This window comes from Elgaria multicarinata, chromosome 4, assembly GCF_023053635.1.
Source record: "Elgaria multicarinata webbii isolate HBS135686 ecotype San Diego chromosome 4, rElgMul1.1.pri, whole genome shotgun sequence".
NCBI lineage: Eukaryota > Metazoa > Chordata > Lepidosauria > Squamata > Anguidae > Elgaria > Elgaria multicarinata.
This window is the reverse complement of record NC_086174.1, coordinates 69241577-69264970: the sequence shown is the minus strand read 5'-3', so window position 1 is coordinate 69264970 and position 23394 is coordinate 69241577. Positions and strand designations below refer to the sequence as shown.

General features: G+C 39.6%; 1 protein-coding gene across 4 annotated transcripts in view; it reads left to right on the top strand.

Moving 5' to 3' along the window:
- SNX9 (sorting nexin 9) overlaps positions 1-15466 on the top strand; it is a 53496-nt gene extending 38030 nt beyond the window's left edge. For all 4 annotated transcript variants that reach the window (XM_063124501.1, XM_063124500.1, XM_063124503.1 and 1 more), the window contains 7 exons: positions 1924-2027; positions 4524-4601; positions 5254-5330; positions 7048-7137; positions 8315-8429; positions 10051-10142; positions 12994-15466. In XM_063124501.1, coding sequence (XP_062980571.1) covers positions 1924-2027; positions 4524-4601; positions 5254-5330; positions 7048-7137; positions 8315-8429; positions 10051-10142; positions 12994-13041 — 604 coding nt within the window. In that variant the 3' untranslated portion in view covers positions 13042-15466. The remainder of the gene's footprint in view (positions 1-1923; positions 2028-4523; positions 4602-5253; positions 5331-7047; positions 7138-8314; positions 8430-10050; positions 10143-12993) is intronic.
- The last annotated feature ends 7928 nt before the right edge of the window (positions 15467-23394 follow it).

Here is a 23394-nt window from a genome sequence, read left to right as displayed (position 1 = left end):
CCCGAGACCACGGGACGTGTCCGGGCATCCTGTTTTTGTCCCGGCTCCTCGCAAGTAAACGCGAAGAGCCAGGAACCAGGCGCAGGGCTTGGAGCTCTGCAAGTGCTCCATGCCCATCAGGGGTGGAGGGGGAGCAGGGTCGGGCTTTTTTTTAAAAAAGACTTATCTTTGCTTTGGAGCGCTGGTGTGCTCCAGCTCCTGTTTCTTTAAAAGAAAAATGGGCACGACATCCTCTTCCTCCTGGGACGTCGCGCGCTGACGGGGATGATCTCGAAATCATCATATCGTGAGATCATCCCCCTCCACCCCCCTCGTCTAGTTATATCCAATATATCAGTGTTATGGATTTGTATCTTAGCAAGGCAATTTCACATAAGACTCTGTTGAAGTACTCACAAATATTGGAATATTGCATAACCGCCAGGGCTAGTGCCAGTGTAACACTGCTGATCTGTATTAATACCTGCCATGTTGAGAACAATTTCCTTGGGCCGGTGTGTATGTAATGCTGCTACATTCTCAATCATTGATAAAAGAATTGGAGTGTGCTACTGCTGTAGGAACATATGTTCTCTCCAGCCCCTCTCTCCTCTTGTGCATATTCTCACCACTGGCCTTAATGATGGTTGAAATATTGGAAGTGACTGGAAGAAAGTTGTGTGTTTGCATGATTTGCATGTTAGCAGGCAAAATGCTCTTCCAGGCCCATTTTTTCCCCATGAAGCCCCCTGCCTTTCCTATGCTTGCCTCAATCCATGATTAAGCATTACAGTGGCACTGACATTAAGCATGGTTAATGCTAAATGGATTCTCTTATCTAGAGCTTTCGAACTACTTTAAAACCCTGATGCTGATGCACATAAGAACATAAGAAGACCCCTGCTGAATCAGACTAAGGGTCCATCTAGTCCAGCACTCTGTTCACACAATGATCAACCAGCTGTTGACCAGGGACCAACAAAGCAGGACATGGTGCAACAGCACTCTCCCACCCATGTTCCCCAGCAGCTGGTGCACACAGGCTTACTGGAGACAGAACACAACCATCAGTGCTAGTAGCCATTGATAGCCTTCGTCTCCAGGGATTTATCCAACCCCTTTTTAAAGCCAACCAAATTGGTGGCCATCACCACATCTTGCGGTAGTGAGTTCCATAATTTAACTTTGTGAAGAAGTACCTCCACTTAAGCATAAGCCCAGCAGGGAGCGTTTTCACAAGGAAAGCAAGGGGTTGGTGAAGATAGCACACACTCTTGCAGCTCACTCCTAATTCTCTTTTCCACGGTTAAGAGAATGGCAGCATTGTGCCTGCCCTGGCCCAAGGATATTAAATGGTCATCATGTTCTTTCTGTACACTTTTTCTCCTAAGCAGAATCGGAAACTACTTGTTGTCATAAGTTTGAATTGCTTCTTATTGTTCTCAGTAATCAAAGTCTGATATTTATGTAAAATATATTAATGATGTAAAGGCAAAAGACTGACATCCTTAGTTTCGACTTAAGCCTCACTAGGCTTTCTTTGTATTTGGGAAGAAATGTTTCATTAAAATATCCCTAGTGAATTAAATGTGAAATCTATCTATAGAAATACTTTTTTTTTTTTAAATGCAGACATTGCAACAACAAAAATAGTTTGTGTATGTTGAGATTCTTGCTGTGGATTAGAAACCAGTTGAATCTAGCTTTTGGATTACCATTGTCTGTGACTTCCCCTAGATTGTTTTTGCAACTCTGAAACAAGTCTAGGGAAGTAGCCACAGTAAGGGTAATACTGTAGTAAACTGTGCAAAGAAGGAAGAGGGCAAGTTTATGTCCCACTAGGCAATGTGCAAAAACCCCTTTCTCCAAATAACAGAAAAAATAAATGTTTGCCATTACAAACAAGGAAGATACTGTGTCTGACTCAGTTCTTTCATGATACAGTGAACAGAAATGTGATGCAGTCAGCAGGTTCACCAAAACCATGGATGATGGAGTTAAGGAGTTGTTGACAGTGGGCCATGAACACTGGAAACGTTGTACTGGACGTAAGTGTTGGATATATATTTAATACAATGAGATGCCATTTCTTAACCATTTATGTTTTTAATCTGTTTATAAAATGTGTAACTTGCCTTTCTTTTTCTAAACCCCAAGATTACCAGCACAATATTCATAAAGTGAATATAGTAAAGACCATATTTATGTATTCATTTCCCACTTTTTTCCCTGCAAGAGCCCAAAGTGGTTACATGACCCTCCTCTTTACTTTATCCTCACAACAACCCAATAAGGTACGTTAGTCTGAGAGTCAGCCCAAAGTCACCCAGAGAGCTTCATGGCTGAGTGGGACTAGAACCTGTGTCTCCCAAGTCCCTGTCCAATACTATGCCATGCTCGTGCTTAACTTTAGGATTTCATATAAAGTTTGAAATCTATAAAAATGAATATTTGCTTGCCTCATAAACACTTAAAAGCTCTGATTTGGCAGGCTTGCCTTTGGCGGGAGTCCCACAACTGGTGTATTCTTGTTTTTTAAAGATGGAGCCTCCTGGATACTATGCTGAAACTACTACAGGATATGTTAATCAGGGTTTAAAGGGCACTTATGGAAAACATTTTTTTTTTCATTATATTTTTTTTTGGTAGAGATGAGTGTATTTAACATATTTTTGAGATACTAAATTTTTAGATCTTACTGTTTGGAGCATAGATACTGCCTGAAATGATTGCAGTACAATAGCACAGTCATTTTCTTTAGTGCAGTTGGATTCACAGGCCAAAATTTCCAAAGTCATTCAGAATGTTGATTTTGGAAACAAACTAACCATTGTTCATATGTCAGGTTTGGATGCACACTGTGATCATTTGTACACATGCTTCATGAGCCTTCTGAAGTATCTAGTTAGAAATCACTTCCACTCTCTGGAAAGGGTATGAAGTCTGATGCATTTATGGATGCAGTATTTTTAAATTGAGACACCCTCCAGAATATGCCTCCTCTTGCAAATAGGCAAGTGCCCCTTGAGACTACTTAACTGATTTGCATCAAGAAGCAGAATATATTCTACTAGTGCTGAATTTAGCCCCAAGCTTCCAATAGACCTTGAATTTCAGAAGCTACAGTTTGTCTACTTCTCCTTAAGTAATACGCTGCCTAGTACAAGACTTCCAGGGCCTTCTTTGCCATCACAAATGTTTAGCCAATTATAACTTGGATTGGTATTCAGTCTTGAGGTCACAGGATGTTACAAGCCCAGGACTATCAGCTGAATCACTTTCAAGAGTAATGTAGGTCCAGTGATCTAAGCAAATGAACTAATGGAACCAGGAGAGAGGGAGAAATGCATAAAGAGGGCCCAAACCAAAAGATGTGATAGAAAAGTGACAGGGGAAAGAGAGAACATAAGGACTGTTGTTTGTTATATTTACATCCAGCCTTTCCTCTAAGGAGGCCAAGGCAGCTAACATGATCCTGCCCCTCTACATTTCATCCTCACAACAACCCTGTGAGGTAGGTTAGGCTGAGAATCAGTAACTAGCCTAAAATTACCCAGTGAGCTTCATGGCAAAGTCGGGACTAGAACCTGGGCCTCCCCAGTCCTAGCCTAGCTCTCTAACCACTGCACCACTCTGGCTCTCAGGAAAGAAAAAAGGAAAACAGGTTTGATGACACTTGCTGCCTGTCATATATGTGTGTCTAGGTCAGGGATAGGCAACCTTTTGGGGCCTGTTGGCATATTTTGTCAATTTGTCCTGGGTATCACCACCAATCAGATGTTTTCTTTTATTTATTTTTGTTATTATTTTTGGTGGCTGGGCACACTGCAGAGGAAAGCATTGGCTTGCAGCCGTCCACCGTCTTCATTTCCTAAGAATACATCTGCCCAGGGACATTCATTGGAAGTTAATAACCCTGGAGGCCCTCAATTTGCTTTGAAGCAAATCCCAGCAGCTTGACACACTCAGTTGAACTGGGCATGTTTAGCCTTGAGAAGAGAAGACTAAGGGGAGACATGATAGCACTCTTCAAGTACTTGAAAGGTCACACAGGAGGGCCAGGATCTCTTCTCGATTATCCCAGAGTGCAGGACACAGAATAATGGGCTGAAGTTACATGAAGTCAGATTCTAGCTGGACATCAGGAAAATCTTCCTGACTGTTAGAGCAGTATGGCAATGGATCCAATTACCTAGGGAGGTCGTGGGCTCTCCCACATTAGAGGCATTCAAGAGGCAGCTGGACAGCCATCTGTCAGGTATGCTTTAAGGTGGATTCCTGCATTGAGCAGGGGGTTGGACTCAATGGCCTTATAGGCCCCTTCCAACTCTACTATTCTATGAATCTATTCTATGAATTTGCTTTGAAGCAATCCCAAATGCTGGTAAAAATAATAATTGTTAATTTAAAAAAGTGGGAGGTGTAGGCACCAAGAAAGGTGTCTGGGAGCGCACTAGTGCCCATAGGCACCAGGTTGCCAACCCTTGGTGTTTTGCTGCCTTAACTGTCTTATATTTTAAGCTCTCTTTTTTTCCCCCTTTCAGCATTACCGAAGGAATATCAGAAAATAGGAAAAGCTTTACAGGGTTTAGCACTGGTTTTCAATACCAGCGGCTATCAAGGTATTTTTGATCTATGTTTACTTTGATCTTTATTTAATTATTATTTTATTTATTTATTTATTTATTTATTTATATGGCACCATCAGTGTACATACAGATATTTCCAAAATGTGTGCCTCATTATGCAGGAAAGCTCAGATTAAATATTTTTGGATTATTTGGAAGGTGAAATTATATGAAACCCTGGTCTTTTGCCCAAATATTTAAAGAGCTTTGGTTTGTTTATTTATTTAGCAGAAATGTTTGAACATGCATAGCTAGGAAAACAGACAAAGGGCACAATCCTATGCATGTTTAGACAGAAACAAGTCTTACAACTCCCAGCATGCTCTAGCCAATCATGTTGGCTGTGGAATGCTGAGAGTTGTGGGATTTGTTTCTGTGTAAATATGCATGGAATTGCACCCTAAGAATCTAATAAAGCTATAATTTTGATACTGTCATCTTCATTCTAGACATAATTTCACTAAGATCAAATAAGTAAAGGCAACTATTTTCCCTCACTGAACAGCTAATCATATATGAATGAGTCTGCTAGTGCATTCCTATATAAATTTAAATACTGTTACTAGGAGAACCACACTGGCATCATTTTTGCTTGAACTAGTAGCTTTTGACTTAATTGAAATCTTTCTGTAACTTTTGATTTTAGGAGAGACTGACCTCAATGAAGCAATAACCGAAGCAGGAAAAACATATGAAGAAATTGCTGGTCTTGTGGCAGAACAGGTATACATGTTATATTATTAGAGTGATGAAAAATGTCTATGACTATATAGAATGATTAAGAACGTAGCAATGGCTGATGATAAAAAACAACAACCCTGTTTCCATGATCCATAGGGCCTATGCATACACAGAAGCAGGCTTCCAAGTGGGAATGGGAAGTGAAAAAAACACATGTCTTTTCCCTTCACAGTTTAACAGCTGTTGTTGCTTATACGTAGGTCTTTAAAGTGCAGGGAGCAAGGGCTAATTCTTCTTCATGGTCTCTGTGCATCACACATGGCTCTGTGCCTGCACAGAGCCACGTTTGGGAAACTTTAGTAGCTGAGGAATTTTTGGCGGGAGCACTACATCATCACCTTCCCAGTGCACCTTTCCCTAGCAGATTCCGCCTATTCCCTCAGTTCTCTTTCGAATGCCTCTTTAGGAGCTTCTTTCTCATTCAGTGAGCTTTTGCAAACTGCTGAGTTTTTATACCATCTTATCTCCTTCTGTCGTGATCTCTATCCCTTTGCATTTTTTTTTTTTGTATTTGCAAGCTCTGTAATTGCCTCATCACTTTATTTATTTATTTATTTATTTATTATATTTATAAACCACCCCATAGCCGAAGCTCCCTGGGCGGTTTACAAAAGTCACTTGAGGGTGTATGACCCTAAGGCACCCTTTCAAAAGTGTATCTGCTGTGGTAGTAAGTTCCCACTTATGGACGGGCACTTCGTGTGTCTTTTTTGCCTTGAGGAAGGACATAAGAGGTGTGTGCCAATTGCCAAGCATTGACAAAGCAAGCCAGGCACAACTACTCAGACCAGCTCTGCACTGTCCTCTGGAAAAGGGCACCTGAAGAAGCATATCTGCTGCAGACTGATATGGCACAGGTTTCAACTGATTGGCTTGGAGGGATGTCCAAGACCATATCTCATTCACTATGACCTGCAGAAGTGTCAGGGTCTACTTCCCCAAATCGAGCTCTAACCACAGGCTGTACCACCCACATCTTGGTGGTCATTGACACAGCAGCTAAAAACCTATCCAAAACAGCTAGCATGCAGAAACCTTCTTCTGAGCAAAGGAGAAGAAAAAAGGAGTCGTACAGGAGAAGAAAACGAAGTTGGTACAGAGAGCTACTGCTTTGATGCAGCAGAGGATCCCTGGATTCAGTGTTTCCAGATATTGTTTATAGGTCACCCTCTCCCATGTTGGACTGGGATTAACATTCTGAGTAGAACATGCTGCCTCTGCTGGAACATGCTGGAGGACTTGCATAAAAGATGGTCCAAGCAGGAATATTATGTTGGATATCCACAATATGTTAGAGAGACCTCTCCTCTATACCAAGTTGCACTTTTGGCAATAGTATCTAGATCTCTTGATCGGGAACTATTCTTAGAAGCTGAGCCAGTGCCTCTACCATGCTTATTACCTACTGAGGTCCCATCAATGTAGTAGCTGTTGATTCCAACTTGGTTCCTATTGATTTTGCCAGTAGTTTTATTATTGGCCATGCTTCAGCAATCATACACCACAATGCAGCCGTCCCCTGGGGTAACTGCGAGCCCATGCTTGGCTTTCATTTTGTTCACCTCATTGACACAGTCAATGGCAATCCCCAAATACCCAGCCATCAGGGAGTTTCGTCATAAAGGCTTGTCAGTTTAGTTATGAAAGTAGTATGGAATGGTGTTACAGAATTAAATACTGTGTGTTTTTTCTTTATCAGCCGAAGAAAGATCTCCATTTTCTGATGGAAACCAATCACGAATACAAAGGATTTCTTGGATGCTTCCCAGATATCATAGGTGCTCATAAGGTGAAGTATATTGCTTTTTAAGAAATGGAAACAAGTTCAGTGAGAGTGTCAGTTCCCACCAGGTTTGCACACAACGACAACCCATCCATTGTCATGCACAAGCAGGTAAGAGCAAGTGTGCTGCCTCCCGTGCAATCACCACTTCTGCTTTTACTCAACCAGCCATGATAAGCCCTTTCATAATTTGTTGAACATGACATCCAAACCTCGACCAGTGGGTTGTTTAGGGGATAAACAGCCCAATGGTTAACCTATGATTTGTTGTTGGTTTAACTGCTGTGTGGTTTAGCCCCTCAACAACCCGTCAGTTCTGATTTATACATCATGCTCAACAACTTACATATGAGCTGATCATGGGTTGTTAATTAAAAGTGGAAGTGGCTGGCACACTGCAAGCAGTGCTCCCGCTCATTCCCAATAGCCCATGATTTTGTTTAACCCATGGGCTGTCGTTACATGTGAACAGGGTCTGTGTGTAAAACGTTATGCTTCAGAATCAGTTTAGAACCTTTCATGCCAATGTCAGCTCTGGAACAGGTTTTGATATAAATGGAGCTTGATGCATCATTGAATTGATTCTTCTTCTTCGTGGTCTCTGTGCATCAATTAGTGTAACAAAGAGATGTGCAAATCACACACAAACCCCCATATTGATTATTTTTTATGAAACAATAAAATAGGTGCCAGAGTGGTCAAGTGGGGATATTTGACAAGTCAGTTTACCAGAATCCCAACCCTTCCTGAGAAAACCAGATATTGTCTCTCTGAGATAAAGTGAGAGGGCTGAAAGCTTCAATCACTAAGTGTCCAGAATCTGTAGTAACTTTACAATAGTGCTCTAAACCCTAATGTATTTCAAAAGGATTTTACCAACAATAAACTGGGGATTGGAGACTCATGTGTTGATTACTCATCCCCAAAGCCAAGGTGCTTGACTTGAAACCAGACTGCATATGTTGAATTACGTGTTATGTGTTGTAACTTTGTTTGCTGTTGCCAGAACTTTGCACTATGACATTTTAAAATATGTAAGCATCTTTAGGGGCCATGCCTAATACTGTGATTTGGCAGTTTACATTTGGACTCTTATTTTTGCTACTACTTGAGGGCTGATTGATTCATAGAACATTTAAAATGCTTTTTCAGTGATGTTTCATGTGATGTTTTGTCTTAACAGGGAGCAATAGAAAAAGTGAAGGAAAGTGATAAACTAGTTGCTACTAGCAAAATTACACCACAGGATAAACAAAACATGCTGAAACGCGCAAGTACCATGTCATTTGCACTACAAGGTAAAGTGCACTTAGCATTTAGTTCCATGGTTTCTCTTCTTGATTGGAAATGAGGATAAAAAGGAATAGTGAAAGCAAATGGTAAAAATAAATTTAGGTACTGTATTAATAAAATATGATGATGGAAAGCATATTAGAAAGTACTTAAATGTGTCAGGGTTGCTCTAAAACAGAATTAGAATTGCTCAAATAAAAACAACAGAAAGGTCTTTCTATTTGTTCCCCTTCTGTTCATGCGATAAAGATAGTTTATCGCTTAATACTATATGTGATTATATTTTACTGTTACAGACCTTAACAGATAAAGTTTGATAGTGATCATCATAATATGTTCTTCACTGTGGAATATAGCAAAACAGGCTCCTCAGAAAACTCTGTAAAGTACATTCAGATGCTATGGTATAAATTAATGTCAACAATTAATCAACTGATCTCTAAGCATGCGTTTTATCTTGGTGATCGTTTTTAAATACATAGACACTTCATAAGTTCCTCTAGATCTCAACTGTGCAGAAGGGTTCTTTGTTTCACTAGAAATATCAGGTTTAATTCCTGATTTCACTGAATTAGCTGTATGAAATACAACAGCAGAACTATTTGTCCATGTTTGCTGTGCAGTGCAGGGTTTGGAACACCTAAAATAAGTTGAAATAGAAATAGTCCAGTAGCACTACTGAACATACATGACTTGACTTGGGCTGTAGTGTTTTTCCTGCTGTGGCATTTGCTGCAGTAGGACAGCAGAGCTGGTGGAGCACCCACTATGGTGCCTTATGGAGTCTTTGAATCAAACTGAATCAATTGTGCTGCTGAAGTGCTCTTATAACTATATATACATTTCCCTAAATGGGTGGTAATGGGGGGAATTCCAGTTTCTGGTCAAAGTTTAACTTGAGTATTTTATCTGTTTCCTTTTAATAAATGTTACTGGTTTTTCACTACATTTCCAAACATATAGTCACCAGTATTTGAATCCAATGATGTCCTTTCCATTAGAAGAACTGGGAAAGAAACTATCCGTCCCTCCCCCTGCAACTCCCTGTTTTCGGATAACTGCTTCATTATAAGCTGTGTCAATTAACCAAAATGCTTACAGCTCTGTCATTTTTAAAGAAAAATAGATAAAGCATAGCAGCATGGTAGTGCTTAAGTAGGGCTTTAGGCATGGCAAGTTTGAAACAGATCCTTTCATCCCATGATTTTAATGAATGTTTTAAATATTTCCCCTCACCCACCTGATGCTGCATTAATTCACCCATGCGCATTTATGGAGGGAGCTTTTATCCTCTGTAAATGCACAGGGATGGAGTAACACAGAATCAAACTGATTTGTTGAGTTAACTTTGGGTTGTTTAACCCCTGGAAATCCAGAGTTTCTGGGTTCGGGGTTGTTAATTGAAAGTGGAAGTGGGCCCTTGCCAATTCTTGAGTTAAACAACCTGGAAATTGTAGGATTGATTTGCAATCTGGTCTAAGAGTGTTTCGTATGATAAGGCAGAGCAAATCGAGTTTGACGCCTCAACTATCCCTTTGACCCTTTGTTTGGATTCCTAAGTAGTGAATAAAAATGATTCCTTTTTGGTGTTAGCCTTTTAATATGTGACCTGGCTTTGCTTTACAGCTGAGATGAATCACTTTCACAGTAACCGGATTTATGATTATAATAGCGTGATGCGCTTGTACCTAGAGCAGCAGGCACAGTTCTACGAAACGGTAAGTTGCTACTTGTCTAGAGCTCTTTACATCTCCCAACCAGGCATTGACTTATTTTTCTAAAACAGTGGGCTAGTTAAGTGCAATGTCTTTGTGTTCAGATGTTATGTTGCATGCTTCAAATGTTTGTTTAAAAATCAAATAAACAATGAATGATTTTGACTTTAACCATTATTATTTCAGAAACCACTTGTAGTGAACAAAGTTAAAATGTAGGTTTATGGATTATGAAGAAATGGTTTTTTTCCTCTTCTCCTTAGAAAATGATACTTGGCACTACTAATCCTTCCTGTGCCACACACTTTGCATAACAAGACTATGCAGCTGCCACTTTCTTTTTGGCTAGGATGCACAAGGAATTATACTTGGCAGTTCATTAGGAATTCTTTCATTCCGTTCAGAGAAAGGATAATGCTTAAGCTGTGTGCAGTTATTCCACTCAATTCTCTGTGGTTTCATCCCTTCTATACCTTGGAAAGGGAACACATGTATGTCGTGTTAATTTGTTGTGGATGTGGAGGGGGGAAGGGAGGGGAAGCAATATCTCTCAAAACGTAAAATTCACCTTTTCTCTTTCCTATCCTAAAGTGTCTTAGGTATTTAAAAGGGAAGGAGAACATGGAATGAGATAAAGCAATGCTGAAGCTAGATAAAATAATTTTTATTTTGATTAGCTTGTTTGGATGATATTTCTATGTTCATTGAGATTAGGGGCTGCCTCAGATTCCTTCAATTTCTCCCTAGGAGAGATATGGTTTCTTAAATTGCAAATACAAACTTGGATCCTTTTCAAATTCTAATACCCATCTAAAAACAGAAAATGAGTCAATAAGCAAATCAAAGCTTCAGAAATAATAATAATAATAATTATGTATGTATGTAAAAAGAACTGAATAATTTAGAGGATGGGGATTAATGTTCTCAATCAACTGACGCTGAGCCTGTTCGAATGTCACGGTGGCATCTGGCAACAAATTGTGTTGACTCTCTTGGACTTCTCAGTGACTTTCAAAACCAGACCATGGTATCCTTCTGTATTGGCTTTCTGGGCTGGGAGTTGGAGTTACTGCACTGCAATGGTTCCACCCCTACTTGGATGGTCAATTCCAGAAGGTGGTGCTGAGGGATTATTGCTCTGTCCCTTCATAGTTATGCCATGGGGTTCCACAGGGGCCTGTTTTGTCCCCTATGCTGTTCAACAGTTATCCAGAGATATGGACTGAGGTGTCACCAATATTCAGATGACACCCAGCTCTAGGTCTCCTTTTCATCAAATCCAGTCAGTGGGTGTTCTGAATCAGTACCTAGATACGGTAATGGACTGGATGAGGGCTAGTAAATTGAGACTCAATCCAGACAAGACAGAGGTACTATTAGTAGGTGGTTCATCTACCCTGCTAAGTAATATTCAAAATGTTCTGGAAGGGGTTACACTCACCCTAAGGGATCCAGCATTCTTCTTCTTGGTCTCTGTGCATCACACATATGGCGCCTGCGCAGAGACCACTGGTCAGAAACAGCCTAGCTATAGTTCTACATGCTCTGATAACTGCTCAATGTGTTATACATGGGGATGCCTTTGAAAATTGTCCGAAAACTTCAGCTGTCAAGAATAGGACAGTGAGATTGTTAATGGGGCCTGGCTAACATGATCATGTTATGCCATTATTTTTCTATCTCCACTGGCTGCCAGTCCATTTCCAGCCCAAATTCATAGCCCTGATCAGCTTGCAGCCAGGTTACCTGAATGATTGTCTTCTCTCATATACACCTGCCTGGATGCTAAGATCATCTTAAGAGGGCCTTTTCTGTTGTCACACGGGAAGTCTGGGAAGTTCATTGCGATTGTGGAATGAACTTCCTGGACAGACACAGGTGGTGTCTACATTGTGCTCTTTTCAGCGCTATGTGAAGACCTTTTTATTTTCCCAGGCAATTTAGGGGGGATTCCACACGTCGTACTGAGGTCCATGCGGTCCCAGTGCAACCCCAAAGCGATCGTGTAACTTGCCTGGAGAAGCGATGAGGAAGAGGCGTCCTTGCCGCCGCCGCCACCCACCTACCTCCGACCCGGCCGGGTCGGAGAGCTCGGCGGAAGAAGGCGGGCCGAGCTCTCCGTCCTGGCCAGCGAGGAAGTAGGTGGGTGGCGGCGGCAGCAAGGACGCCTCTTCCTCGTCTCTTCGAACAGGCAAGTTACACGATCGCTTTGGGTGCGCACTGGGGGCGCATGGAAGCGCCCTCAGTACGGCGTGTAGAATCCCCCTAGGTTTCTTTTTTGAACGTAATGCTTTATTTTAAATCTTCGCACAACTGCTAGGTTTTATTTGGTTATTTTTATTTTTTTATATTGTAATTTTAATTGTTTATATTGTATTTTATTGTCTTGCATTCTGTATTTTTAATTATTGTAAACTGCCCAGAGAATTTCAGCTATTGGGCAGTATAGAAATTTAATTAATTAACCCACACATATTGTGGGGCACGTGCTGCAGCTGAGTCACTTCTTGTTTGCATTAACAACCCTCGCATGCTGCCTTTGAGGGTTGTTTCCATGACATCCAAACAGGAGCACTTGGGTTTGTTCGTGATTTAAACAACCCCAAGTTTACTCATAGCTTGTTCTTGGGTTAACTGTTTTGGATGTCAGGGAAACAGCCCTCAAAGGCGGCATATGAGGGTTGTTAATGCAAACAGGAAGCCAGTCGGGAAGCAGTTTCTCATGTTTACTATTTTATATTGGAGGGATGAATTATTTAATTGTTTTTCTCCCAAGAGGTAAGATTGAAAACTGGGTAATTCTATATACCTGTAGTATCATACTTTTCATGCAGTGTGTGTTTGTCTGTTTCAGATTGCACAAAAGCTGAGGCAGGCTCTCAGTCGCTTTCCAATGATGTAGATACAGACAGCTAATGAAGAACAACTCCAAAGTGCTTTTCTGATTTTTGGTGGGGGCAGTGCAAATTTAAAAAGTGTTATGTCTTTTGTTATCCAAAAAGCCTTTTTTAAAAATATGAGATGCAAAAAAGTGGAAACTTCAGACGTTTACTTTGTTTAGCCTAAATGCCTTGGATATTTATGTATATTTTTATCCTGAATGTTTTTTCTTCCTATCTAAGCAAAACTGGAAAGTACTCTACATGATAGGGCTTTAAATTGCCAAATGATTTCTTGCCAGGGGTTACAAAAATTACATAATCCTAAACTCTTCAGAGATATTCAGTGTCATCTGATTAGCTATACTTTAAGAGAGTAAGAAAAAGTCAGAATAAGTGTCTGTAGATATATAAATGTCCTTTAAAAACTTTTTTTTATCCAATTGTTAAAATATTTTGTAACATCCAAGTAAATTCTTTGGTTAAGTGTGTGCTGTCGAGAACAAAGGTTCATCCCCTCTCTGCTGAAGCAATGATACACAGTCTCTCTATGTATATGTTTCTTCCCCACCCCTGTTCTTATGCCACAGATGCCTCTAAATTTGAAGGCTAGATTTCCGCGCGCGCACACACGCCTGGCAATATGAAAAAGAGTTGCAGCTAGAAACAACCATTCCAAACATCTGGAAGATATAGTTTCATCCAATAATTCTGAAACATGCAACTCTGTTACTTCCCAGTGATAGTTAGTGCTGTGTATGAGGGCTGTTTCTGCTTTGTTCTCAGCAAGTGCAGACTGTCATTAGTGGCTCATGCCCCATCATTACTGGTATGATAGAAAATGTCCCAAGAACATTGCTGTGTTTTGGCTCCCCTTATAATAGCATGATGTGATGCTATCTCCTTGACCCACCTTTTCAAAAATTTAATCCCATAATGGTCAAGAGTGTCGGTATGTTTTGTAGAGGAAAAGTAAACTTTCAGGTGTCAAGTACAATACGGGCTTATCACAGGAACAGCTGCTTCAAAATGGAACGGTGCTTGGAATATTAGCTTCAGGCCACAAGTGAGAGATATACGATATTTCAAAGAGAAAGATATTGCCACAGACAGACTATGGTGCCAAATGCAACTTTCACTAGAATTTTTACTTTAGAAGTAAGCCATTTATTTTACTCACAAAGCCATTCTAAGTGACGGGTATATTCTGTAATGTCTATTGACTTACATGCCATTGTCATTTGTGTGTTCTGTACTAACTTTTAGAATAACAAAGAATGTCAAGGTAATATGAAGCCCCACCAAAATAATAATCCCAAAATGTAAGCCTGGCTAAAATGCTCTTCATTGTCATGTTTCCTACACACTTTGTTTTATTCTTAATTTAGTTAGTCTTCCAAAATTCCATAAAGTGTTATGATATAGCCATTGAAATATATGTACAAATTGTAAAGAATGTGTATAAATGTTTTACACCAAATGTAATAAGATCTATCTTGCATGTAGAAGCAATTTATGCAGTTATTGCAAAGTGTATAGTAAATTGTAAGGCAATTTTTCACAGCACCACTTTTTCAGCATTTGTATATTCACTTTTTGTGTCAAAATCTTTGTAACTGGTTCTCTGGATATTTCTTTTTACAAAACTGAGTTAATCCTGACAACATAGTTGTAGATGTAGCATCTTTTACAGGCAAACTGGGGATAGAAGAGGTAGTTTCAGTGTGGAAAAGCCATGTGCATAGCAAGACAATTTGGAACAAAGTGATCTGTAACTTTCTAGCAAATTAAGTCTTTAAATTGGTAATAAATATTTATACATATAAGGTGCTTTGCTTTGTTTTCCCCACAGATTTCACACTACTACTCATTGTAAAATTTGGTGTTTGCAATTATGTCTTGATGACTCATCTAACTGTGTTCAGAATTTCTTAAATCAAAAGTATCCTTTCAAAACAAAGTTATCAAGACCAATTAGAACATTACAAAATAGTAAGCAAACTCTTTAGTTCAGCACAACTCTTTTTAAGGCTTGATTCTTAAGGAAAATCAAAATGGGGGGGGCAGAGGGGAGAGAAATGTTTTTGGGCATGATAGAAAAGCCCCATAGCTGCAGATGCACTGGGGAGAGTTGTAGGGTGCATATTCCGTTAATTTTGACCAATCCTATTGATCCTCACAAAGACTGTGTGTGCCCCAAACAAAGGATAGTGACAGGCAAGCTGTCTTTCTCAGGGAATCTTGTCTGTCATGAGTGATTTTCTCATAGAAGCCATACCACAGTTTGAAAAATACTACTTAAAATATTTGCTATGAAGCTTTAACAAAGTTCCCTGTGTGCGCTGCATTTTGGCTTTTTTAATAATAAAAAAGCCAACTAAACATAAAGCAGAATATTCTGATAATCAAGAGTGCATGTTATTTAATATATACTTTATCATTCCTGAATAGTTCAAACCTTGTCTATTTTGTATGAATTCATTTTGTACATGTCATCCAAAGATATTAATTTTGGAGAATTTTGGAGTGATGGTGTCCCAAATTCTGAAAAAAACATTGGGAAAGAGGCTGTGGCATTGTTTTCTCCCAGTAGTAAGCAGAAGCTATTAGAGCATTAATTTCTTCAACTATTCCATTCAGGTAAGCAGAATGCACAAAGGATCCTTTGAAATTCTGTAATATAAAATTGATTTCCAAAAGCCTTAATAGTTCTGAAACAGATGTATTTGATCAGCATGGAATTTTCCACAAGATAATTAACTTTTGTTTTAAAGAATTCAATACCATTTAATTTATTTTCAGGACACTCTCTTTCAGACACCCAGAGATTATTGTATTTAATGGTATACAAGTATTATCCATAAATAAATAAGTTTTAAAACTGTAAGTTGTTTAGATTGTGATACTGGAACAGGTTAAACTGAAAATAATATTGTCATTCATTTAATGCTGCCCTCATACCATCTATATTTTAGTTTGAATGCAGCCAGCATAGAGTTTTGATATTAGGGAAGAATTTGAATTTTCCTATCAAAATCGAACATGAAAGTTGCAAATAATGTATACAGGTTAATAGTACCCTAACACCTAGTGTAGTTGAATATAAAGCATCTTAGTAGTTTAGAGCTGTGGAAGAGTGTAGAGTGGTGGTATAAAATAAAGGAAGCTAAATCATTCTGCAAAGGGACAGCTGGGGTGGGGGTAGAGGCGCTAGGATCCTGTTCTTTGAGTCCCATGGTAACCAGAATTAGAACTTTAGCCAAGGCAACACATGCAAAGGGCTTATGCTGTTGCAGGTGCACTGCACCATCTTTTCCTTTTAATATGACCTAGTAGAGCATATTCTCCAATACGGAGCCTAGACACTGGTTTAGTTTACTGGCTGTTTTGAATTGTTAATTCTGATGCTGTAGCAACTGGTGTTAACTGACTGTGTGTGTGATCACTGACCTACTTCTCTCTCGGCTTGTAAGAATGAGAATCCATATTTGCTTGGCAGTTTAGTAAAGGGAGCCAAAGTGGTTTTCTCTGCTTTCCAACAGAATAAGTGCACTTTTTAAAGGGTTAATTCCCATCAAATTTTTTATATAAAAAAACCCTGTCTACCTGATAAGAGCTTGGTTTGTATTTTAAGGCTGGGGCAATATTACTGTGTTAAAAACAGAATGATTCTTCATTGAATTCAATAGAATTTAATCTTAACTGTTGTGTTTCAAGTATACCTTTATTGAATAAGAAAAAAATCATAAGTATATGCTTATTTTACTTAAAATACTTATAGGCCACCTTTAACAGCTAAACTTACTTTCAAGGCAGCTTACAGTAATAATAAAATAGTTATCTCCATAACCTACATTTTAGTTCTTGGACCATGCCTCTTAAAAAGGGTGAATTCTTCACATATGTCAATGACTTTTTTACTGAAAGTCATTTCTGGTAACATTTGTACCCCAAGAGATGGCAGCCATTTTGTGGTAGTGCCCAATCTGCAGAACTTGTGCATTCCAGTCTAGACAATTCATCCTTAAAGATGTTAAATTAAGCTTGCCTTGATTCTTTTTAGTGAGAAGCCTCAAAACTCTCCTCTACAGATTCCTTTAAATGCATCTCATAATACATCAAAGTGCATACCAGGTATGATATCAATGTTCAAGCAGCTATTCCTTCCCAAACCCTTTTAACCAACTGTGTTCAAATTCCATCCTCCCATCTCTATATCTAAGGTGCTGCCAAGTCAAAATCAGCCGGGTCAGAAGCTATCTGAAGTCCAATAAGACACCCAATGTACAACACAATGCAAAAGGTTAAAAGATGTCAGAATGCATTCAGTCCTGGAGCAGGACCTGTGGATTGTGTCATTCTTTATCATATCCACCAAATTTACTGAATTAACTACTTTTTCTGAGACCTATACGTATTTCCCATCTCTCTGGATGAAAGTTTGTCCAACCTGTTTCTAAAACAAAATTATATTTCCTTCAGCAAATTCAACATTACTAAATTACAGTGCTCTCTGGAAACTTCACAAGGCTAAGGAAACTGCCTTATTGTTTAAATGTTCCATGTTTAGCAAGATAAATACTTCTCCCAGTAACTATGAGACCCATTTGACATTATTAATGGTGCAATCCTCTACATGTTTAGAAAGAAAAAAAGTACTTCAAGTCCTGCTGGGAGTTGAAGGACTTTTTTCTCCCTAAACATGCATAGGATTACATCCTAAACAACTTTAAGTAGCTATTGCAAGAGCCTTTAAGCTTCCTTTGGATGAATAAGCTAATGGCCCATTGTCTGACAGCCCCAATCTGTAAAATGAAATACAATTCTTGACAAATTTTGCCAACATAAAGAGTACTTCTGTATATTTATATGTTTATGTTTAGTTTTGTAAAGCCGCCTTGAGGCCCAGTATTGGGGGGAAAGGTGGGATAACAAAAAAAAAAAACATTGTTCCAAGTGGAAGGTTTGGCATTTCTTTCTAGAAACTAACTTGTAATAGTATGAACAATAAGTTGCAATGGTATTAGGCAACACAGTTAAATTAAATAAGCCATATAAGCTGTGTTCTACAGAGCTGCACAGGCTCATGCTAATTCCAGTAGAATGTTGTACTTTTCTTTGAATAGTTGAATCTCATGCTATACTGCAAACTGTTCAGCAGTTTGCACTGCAATGGGTGGGAGTGGGGGGGGTATACTGTTGTTGAAAGCAGGTCTAAAACACTCTTGGGGAAACTCATTTCACCATGCTTTGATACTCGGCCAAAATATCAAAGACTTGCAGTAGGCCAACATCCCATTGGTAAAGGCAGAGCAACTCCAGAGGTAATCTTTCGATCAGAATTTGGAGGTGCCATGTATTGTACATGTAGCCAGGAACAGTTCCTTCAGGTGCATACTCATGATTTGTTCTTAAGTACCACTTGTGACTAAGAGATTTTAAGAGCGTCTTTAGATTAAAGGTAAATTTGCTTCCTGCGGTTTGTTTCCTGCTTCTCTTGAGCAATTGTAATGAGCTGAATTACATGGAAGGAGAGGGGTGGCCACATGGTCTGTAATTGAAAACTTCACCTCCTCTTAGTGCTCATAATACTAAATGGGATAGCACCCTTTAATGGGTGTTTTGTAACACAACTTCAGCTGCACACAGTAGAAAATCCTGAGATATTTCAGAACAATCTGGATATCCAAAGTTTTTTAAAAAAAACAGATCTACCAGTGGAAGGAGTGGGAAATGTGCAGGAAGTTCAAGATGTTATCAAAATGACCCACAAACTTCCATAAGTCACGGTCATGCTATAAATTGCTCATTTAGAGAAGCCCTAGGACTCTGCCATTTAACTTGTAACGAAGAGCATTAAAAACGCCTTAAATTTAACAATTTGCGTTATCTGCTGCCCACTGGTAAAACAAAATGGTTTTATTGACACAAAAAGCTGGTGGAGTAGAACTGTCTTTAGTTATTTTACCACAGGGCCTTGCTCAGAATATTTCCCTAGAGACATATGAATCTGGACTTTCTAAAGAAGTACTGCTAAGCAACCTGATTGTTAATCAATACCCAGTACAGTACTACCCTCTGAATGCACCCATATTACAGATGCATGTGGAAAAGTTGATATTTGTTTGGATAACCATGTGCCTAATTTCCTGATTTGACTGCATGCATGCAATGACTCATAGCAAAAGATTTAGGGCCCTATGAATAATGTACTTTTAACTGAGAAAATAAGTTTGTGATCATAGGAAAAATGACATCACTAAAGACAGCTTTAAAAATTAAAGTTTCAATTTATATGATTTTTTCCTTAAGAGATACTTTAATAGCTACTATTAATAGAGATTAATTGAAACTCGGTGGGTGAGTTCTTCTCTGATTGCTTATTCATGCTGAGAGGAGGATACAACTCAATGGGATTTAAATAAGTTATTAATGAGAGCAATTTATAAGTGAAGAAAGTTTCATTTGCACCACCTCCTGTTTGAAGCATGCCTTTTAGAATTTAACCTTTCTCTGTAACTATAGATGTGATTTTATTTTTATCTACTAGTACAAGGGATTAGGACATATCTGAGTTGTCAGAATGAATTTATGAAAGATGTTGAGAAGCCAAGGCGTGTCCATAGCATTGTTCACATCTATTATTTTGTGGCATAACAGTTCTGTGTAAGAAAGGTCAATATCAATATTATAGATGGTAGAAGGAGGGTGAACTTGAGGCTGACAGAGTGTGGCTTGCCTAAGATAAAGATTAAATTCTTGATTCATGGGTTATTTATTTATTTATTTATTTATTTATTTCATTTCTATACCACCCAACAGCCGAAGCTCCCTGAGCGGTTCACAAAAACAAACCATTCAAAATATAAAACAAACAGTATAAAAACATGATATAAAATACACGTTAAAAAGTGATTAAAAATATACCACACATGATTAAAACATCTTTAAAACATCCTTAAAACATTCTAAAATTTCACTGGATAGTCTGCTGGAATAGATCAGTCTTTGTTGCTTTTTTAAACTCTAAAAGACTGTCAAGTTGACAAATCTCCTCCGGTAGGCCATTCCACAATCTGGGGGCAGCAGTAGAAAAGGTCCTCTGGGTAACAGTTGTTAATCTAGTTTGTGCTAGCTGAAGTAGATTCTTCCCAGAGGACCTGAGTGTGCAGGGTGGATTGTGCGGGAGAAGGCGATCCCGCAGGTAGCCTGGACCCAAACCCTTTAGCCTCTTCGCTGTTACGATATTACAGTTCCTTTTTTCAAGAGAAGACTTTTATATTATAACAATTACATTGACTTAGCAGGACAATTTGCTACTACCTGCCTTTTCCTGCATTTATCTTCTGACATAAACTATATGGACAAATAATGGGCTCAAGTTACAGGAAGCCAGATTCCGGCTGGACATCAGGAAAAACTTCCTGGAGCAGTACGACAATGGAACCATTTACCTAGGGAGGTTGTGGGCTCTCCCACACTAGAGGCAGCTGGACAACCATCTGTCAGGGATGCTTTAGGGTGGATTCCTGCATTGAGTAGGGTTGGACTCGATGGCCTTATAGGCCCCTTCCAACTCTATTATTCTGTGATTCTATGATCCAAGACAAGATTTGTAATTTAGTGGCTACTGGAGCCCATTCCTTAACTTCACAGCTGTATCTGGCAAAGACAGTTCCAGGAGCGATGAAGCTTATTACATATTGCTAAATGCCTGGGAGAAAAGTCTTGACCTGCTGCCAAAAAGATAGCAATGTTGGACCCAGATGGACCTCATGAGGGAGATCATTCCATAATTGGGGGGCCACCACTGAGAAGGCCCTCTCCCTTGTTGACATCTTTTGAGCCTCCCTTGGTGTAGGCACCCAAAGGAGGACCTTAGATATTGAACATAGTGTGAGTAGGTTCATGTTGGGAAAGGCGTTCTGTCAGGTGTTGTGGTCCCAATCCATGTAAGGCTTTATAGGTTAGAATCAGCACCTTGAATTGGGCTCAGAAACATACAAGCAGCCAATGCAAGCAGGCCAGAGTTGGTCTTATATGTTCAAACCTTCTGGTCCCCATTATTAATCTGGCCACTACATTTTGCACAAACTGCAGTTTCCGAACCATCTTCAAAGGCAGCCCCATGTAGAGTGCATTGCACTTGGAGGTTACCAGGGCATAGACAACTGAAGCCAGGTTAACCCAGTCCAGATAGGGGTGTAGCTGGGCCACCAACTGAAGCTGGTAAAAGGCACTCTGTGTCACTGAGGCCACCTGAGGCACAAGTGAGAGAGATGGCTCTAGGAAAAACCCCAAGCTATGAACTTTCTTTTCATGGGGAATGTAAACCCATCCGGAACAGGTTGAACACCCTTCATCCATTATTTTGCTTAATTATTTTGTACAGCAGAAGTATTACAGGTCAATCAAGAGAACCATAAAAGGGACATAGCATATTAATTTACAGTGCAATTCTATGTCTATTCATAAATATATCCCACTGAGTTAAATGGGTCTTAAAAGGAAGGAAAGGAACCTCTCGTGCAAGCACTTGAGTCATTACTGACTCCTAGAGGGACACCAGCTTTCACTGACATTTTCTTGGCAGACTTGGTAGTGGGTGGTTTGCCATTGCCTTCCCCAGTCGCAGTTACCTTTCCCCCAGCTAGCTGGGTACTCATTTTACTGACCTCGGAAGGATGGAAGGCTGAGTCGACCTGAGCTGGCTGCCTGAGAACCAGCTTCTGCTGGGATCAAACTCAGGCCATGGGGAGAGTTTCGGCTGCAGTAACTGCCGCTTACCACTCTGCACCACACGAGGCACTAAATGGGTTTTACTCCCAAGTAAATCTCTATAGGATTGCAACCTTAGGTGCAACTCTTAAGACATTTTTCAAGGTATCATTTGTACACTGCACTGAACTAAATGTATTATGGGAAGAACATACTAGGAAAGTAAGCAAAATATTTATCAATGTTCTGTAGGCCCCATGTGGCTTTCAAGCCATCAACATATTAAAGAGGCATATCTATATTAATTACAAACAGCTCAGCTTGGGCAGTCAAAACAAAGCAAAAAAATCTGGTTGTCTGGTCACTGTTGATGCCTAAATAAATATGGTCTAGCTAAAACTCACTCATCGGCACATAGTTTTAGGATGAAAGAAGTCAAGCTTTAAAACAGCTGTTGTTGCTAAAAATAGTATTTTAATAGGAAAAGTTTCACATCTGTGATGCTGTGTCTGCTTTTGCTAAGAGTCTGCTTTCTCTTATAATGAAAAGTTTTTAAAAGTACAGATCTGAGAAAATAGAAGGATGCCGATTTATTGGAGGGGTCCCTTGCTTATCCTTCTATATAGAAACCACCACATTTTTGAATTCCAACAACCCTGTGCAGTAGGTTAGGATAGGATAGGTAGGAAGCAGTGAAGCTTGTGAATTCAAGCAAGAGTTTGGCAGGGAATGGAGCTCAATTTTGCCTTTGCCTTCAAAATGTACACTTTAAGGAACACTTAAGCAGTAGGACTTTAGGGAACACTTAAGTGGTGGACCACTCCAGTGCTTGCACTGATTCATGTTGCTGGGACCAATGGAGAAACCTATTTATGGATTTTATGTTTCTCTGACAGAGAATGCAGAAGCTGGCTGCAATGGAATTATGGAGTGGGTGAGATTCCAACCTAGATCATTTCTTAGTAATTAAATGATATTGCACCATATAGACTTCAGATTATGTTAGTAGCCTCCTTCAAATAAAGATGAGGCCAGAGCTCAATGGTACAGCATGTGGTTTGCATGCAGAAGGTCCCTGGTTCAATCCCCAGCATCTACAAGTAGAACTGGAAAACTGACTAAAACACCGGAGAGCTGCTGCCAGTCAGAGTTAGTGATACTGGGCTAGATACACCAATAGCAGCTTTCTGCATTCAGGGAAGATAAGAATATCAATGGCTATTGATGGCTATATGCTGCCTCCAGCATCAGGAAAACTATGCCTCTACACTGGGGAAGGTGATTGGGGAGGGTGCTATTACATTTATATCCTGCTTGTAGGCTTCCTTTGGGAATCTGGTTGGCAACGGAACAAAATTCTGGACTAGACGGACCTTGTTCTGATCCAGCAGGGCTCTTCTTACGTTCTTAATACCAATGGCCAATATTAATAAACCTTAGGAAATGAGGGAAGACCAACTAGCCAACCTACACAGCTCCTTCCGTATTACTATTCCTCTGCTTAAACTTATAGCCTCCTTTTGCTGCTTGACCATGGGTTCATCTAGCTTAGCACTATCTAGCAGCAACTTTCTGAGATCTTAGACAGAAGTCTTTCTTCCTAGTAGTTTTTGCCACCCAAGGTTCTTTATTGAGATTAATCCCAAATTCAAACTTTA